Raw genomic sequence first — 2,376 nt, 5'->3', positions numbered from 1 at the left:
AAAGGCCTCCAAGCTCCTGTCATGACCTCCTACATATTTTACATTCAACAATCAAAATATGTTATGGACCGGAAAATCCCAGATGTAGAACCTTTGTTGAGTGTGTTAAAAGAAGTAAAAATATATGAACGTAACTTAAAGGAGAAGAATTAGAATGATATATATATATGTCTTTGTTTGCTTTCAGGAATTGATGCAGACGTAACAGTCGTTGAGGGGCTACACTTAAAAATAAGCACATTACCAAGTTAAAAGTATCATTCAAAATATGAGAAACTTTTTATTAATAATTTCGTTTACAAAAAGAAAGTTTTAACAGTTAAAACCTTTAAACAAAGCTTCCTCACAGACAACAAATAACATCATTTTTCCTTCAAACATTCAGGCTAATTGTGGCTTCTTATAGGCCTAAAGCCTATACATCACGTATACAATTATTGTGTAACAATTTCTATTACAAATACTTCATCACATGGTATAATTAAAAACCTACAGGCTACACCAATAAGCCCGAATTTGAGAAAATATTACCAGCATTTGTAAAAATAGTAAATTATCAAAATAAAATGTGCAAAATATCCATCGTTTTACAGTGAAAACTAAAAAATGTAAGTTGCTCGAAAATTGGCAAAAACATTCAGAAAACATTTGATGCAATTCTAAATGAGTTTGTGCATTGAAATGAGTTCATTTGAAAGAACTAAAGTGGACCGAGTCGCTCCAAAAGTCTCTCCAAGCGTATCTGGAGGCCGCCGCGGTGGGAAAGTGCTGGTGGTACCTTGGAGGAAGAGCTACGGCGGACGGGTGCTGAAGAGACGGGTAGGCTAAGGGGAAGTGGATCGCTTGAGAGGAAGGCAAGCAGCCCGCTTTCTCCGTGTCAAGTAAGCAGGTGTGAAAAGGTTTACCATCCCGGACTAAGATCGGAACAACGACCCGGCGCAGCACCGGAGGCTGCGGTATCTCCAAGTCGTGCAGCAACCCCTCTGCCCGGCCTCTCTTCATCTTGTAGCGGTGGTTCTGAAACCAGATCTTAACCTGGGTCGGGGTCAAACTCAGGATCCGGGCCAGCTGCTCCCTCTCCGGGCCGGACAGGTAGCGCTGCTGGCGGAAGCGCCTCTCCAGCTCCAGGGTCTGGGTCTTGGAGAACAGAACCCGACGCTTCTTACTCTTCTTGCTCTTGTCGGGCTCTGAGTCCAGAGACGAATCATCCGGCTTGGTGGAGTCGGGGGAGGCATCGAGGCTACCTTCGTCAGAAGCTGCAGGGGAAAATAAAGCTGGTTAGACCAAATTCTCGTTTTAATAAACCTCTAAATCTAGTAAGTAACAACTGTTGATTAGTGTGCATTGTCCCTGCAAAATAAATGTATACATAAAAATAAATACACCCCCATAAATCCATCTTTCTGCTTTTAAATTTAAACAACACACATTGAAAAGATTGCAAAGCCTTAATAGTCTATTCATATATTAATGGTCAATTTTTTTAAATAAGCTGCAATCTTAAAAAACTAAAGAAATATATATTTTTTAGGTAAGGATTAGACGCCTGATATGCATGCACTCACATATGCAAGGACTCCGGTCGCAGTCCATCCAGGAGTTGTATGGCGAGCTGGAGGAGCAGGTGGAGTAACGCGGGGAGGACCGCGACGCTGCCTCCGCATCCCGCTCTGGCAAATCCAGGATGCTCCTGACGGAAAAACTGAACTTGGTCGGGGTGGCCATCGCGTCCGAGTGTGCAGTCCTAGGTTTGTTTTGCGTTAGAATTAGGATAGATTTATCCAAGGAGGAGGAGAAAAAAGCAACGGATCCTCTTCACTTTACGCGCAGTCCAAACACCGACTCGGAAACCAATGTGTGCACTGGGCTCAGTGTTTACACAAACAGCACTCCATAAGCTGCAAACACAAGGCTGTCGTTTATAAAGACCCCTCCCACCGATGAGTACCTGAATGGCCGGGGTGTTGTCACCCAATGATGGTAGGTGCCGAAGAAGAAGAAGAAAAAAAACGTCAACAATGATCGAAGGAAACACTCGTCATCATTACAGATTCGTCCCGTATCGTCAAACTGGGAAACAGATAATGGGAATTGTTGGAGCTGAATCACGTCTTGGGTGGCAACTGACAACAGAGCCCGTCCCATCATCAACCCCCCCCCCCCCCTCCCCTCCTCCCCCCTTGTTCTCGCCCAAACAACGTGTCCAGCATTTGCATACAAAGTGAGCAATTAGCGAGATGCCCGCGAGTTGGTTTAACTAATACCTCCATTAGAGGCGTATTAATTGCTGCCGTGAGACGGTCTGACGTTTATGGATGGCGGAGATATACGGGATGCTCAACGGGAAATGCCTTTCTTCGGATTTCTGTGGATGAT

General features: G+C 44.2%; 1 protein-coding gene across 1 annotated transcript; it reads right to left on the bottom strand.

Moving 5' to 3' along the window:
• Positions 1 to 345: 345 nt before the first annotated feature.
• Positions 346 to 2,132, bottom strand: nkx2.9 (NK2 transcription factor related, locus 9 (Drosophila)). The gene is made up of 2 exons (XM_037487366.2): positions 1,566 to 2,132; positions 346 to 1,256 (listed from the first exon to the last, which is right to left on the bottom strand). The coding sequence occupies exons 1-2, from the start codon at positions 1,723 to 1,725 to the stop codon at positions 688 to 690; spliced, it is 729 nt and encodes a 242-aa protein (XP_037343263.2). The 5' UTR covers positions 1,726 to 2,132; the 3' UTR covers positions 346 to 687.
• Between the last annotated feature and the right edge of the window lie 244 nt (positions 2,133 to 2,376).

Source organism: Pungitius pungitius, chromosome 14, assembly GCF_949316345.1.
Source record: "Pungitius pungitius chromosome 14, fPunPun2.1, whole genome shotgun sequence".
Lineage (NCBI taxonomy): Eukaryota > Metazoa > Chordata > Actinopteri > Perciformes > Gasterosteidae > Pungitius > Pungitius pungitius.
Note: the sequence above shows the minus strand (reverse complement) of the source record. Positions and strands in the feature narration are given on the sequence as shown.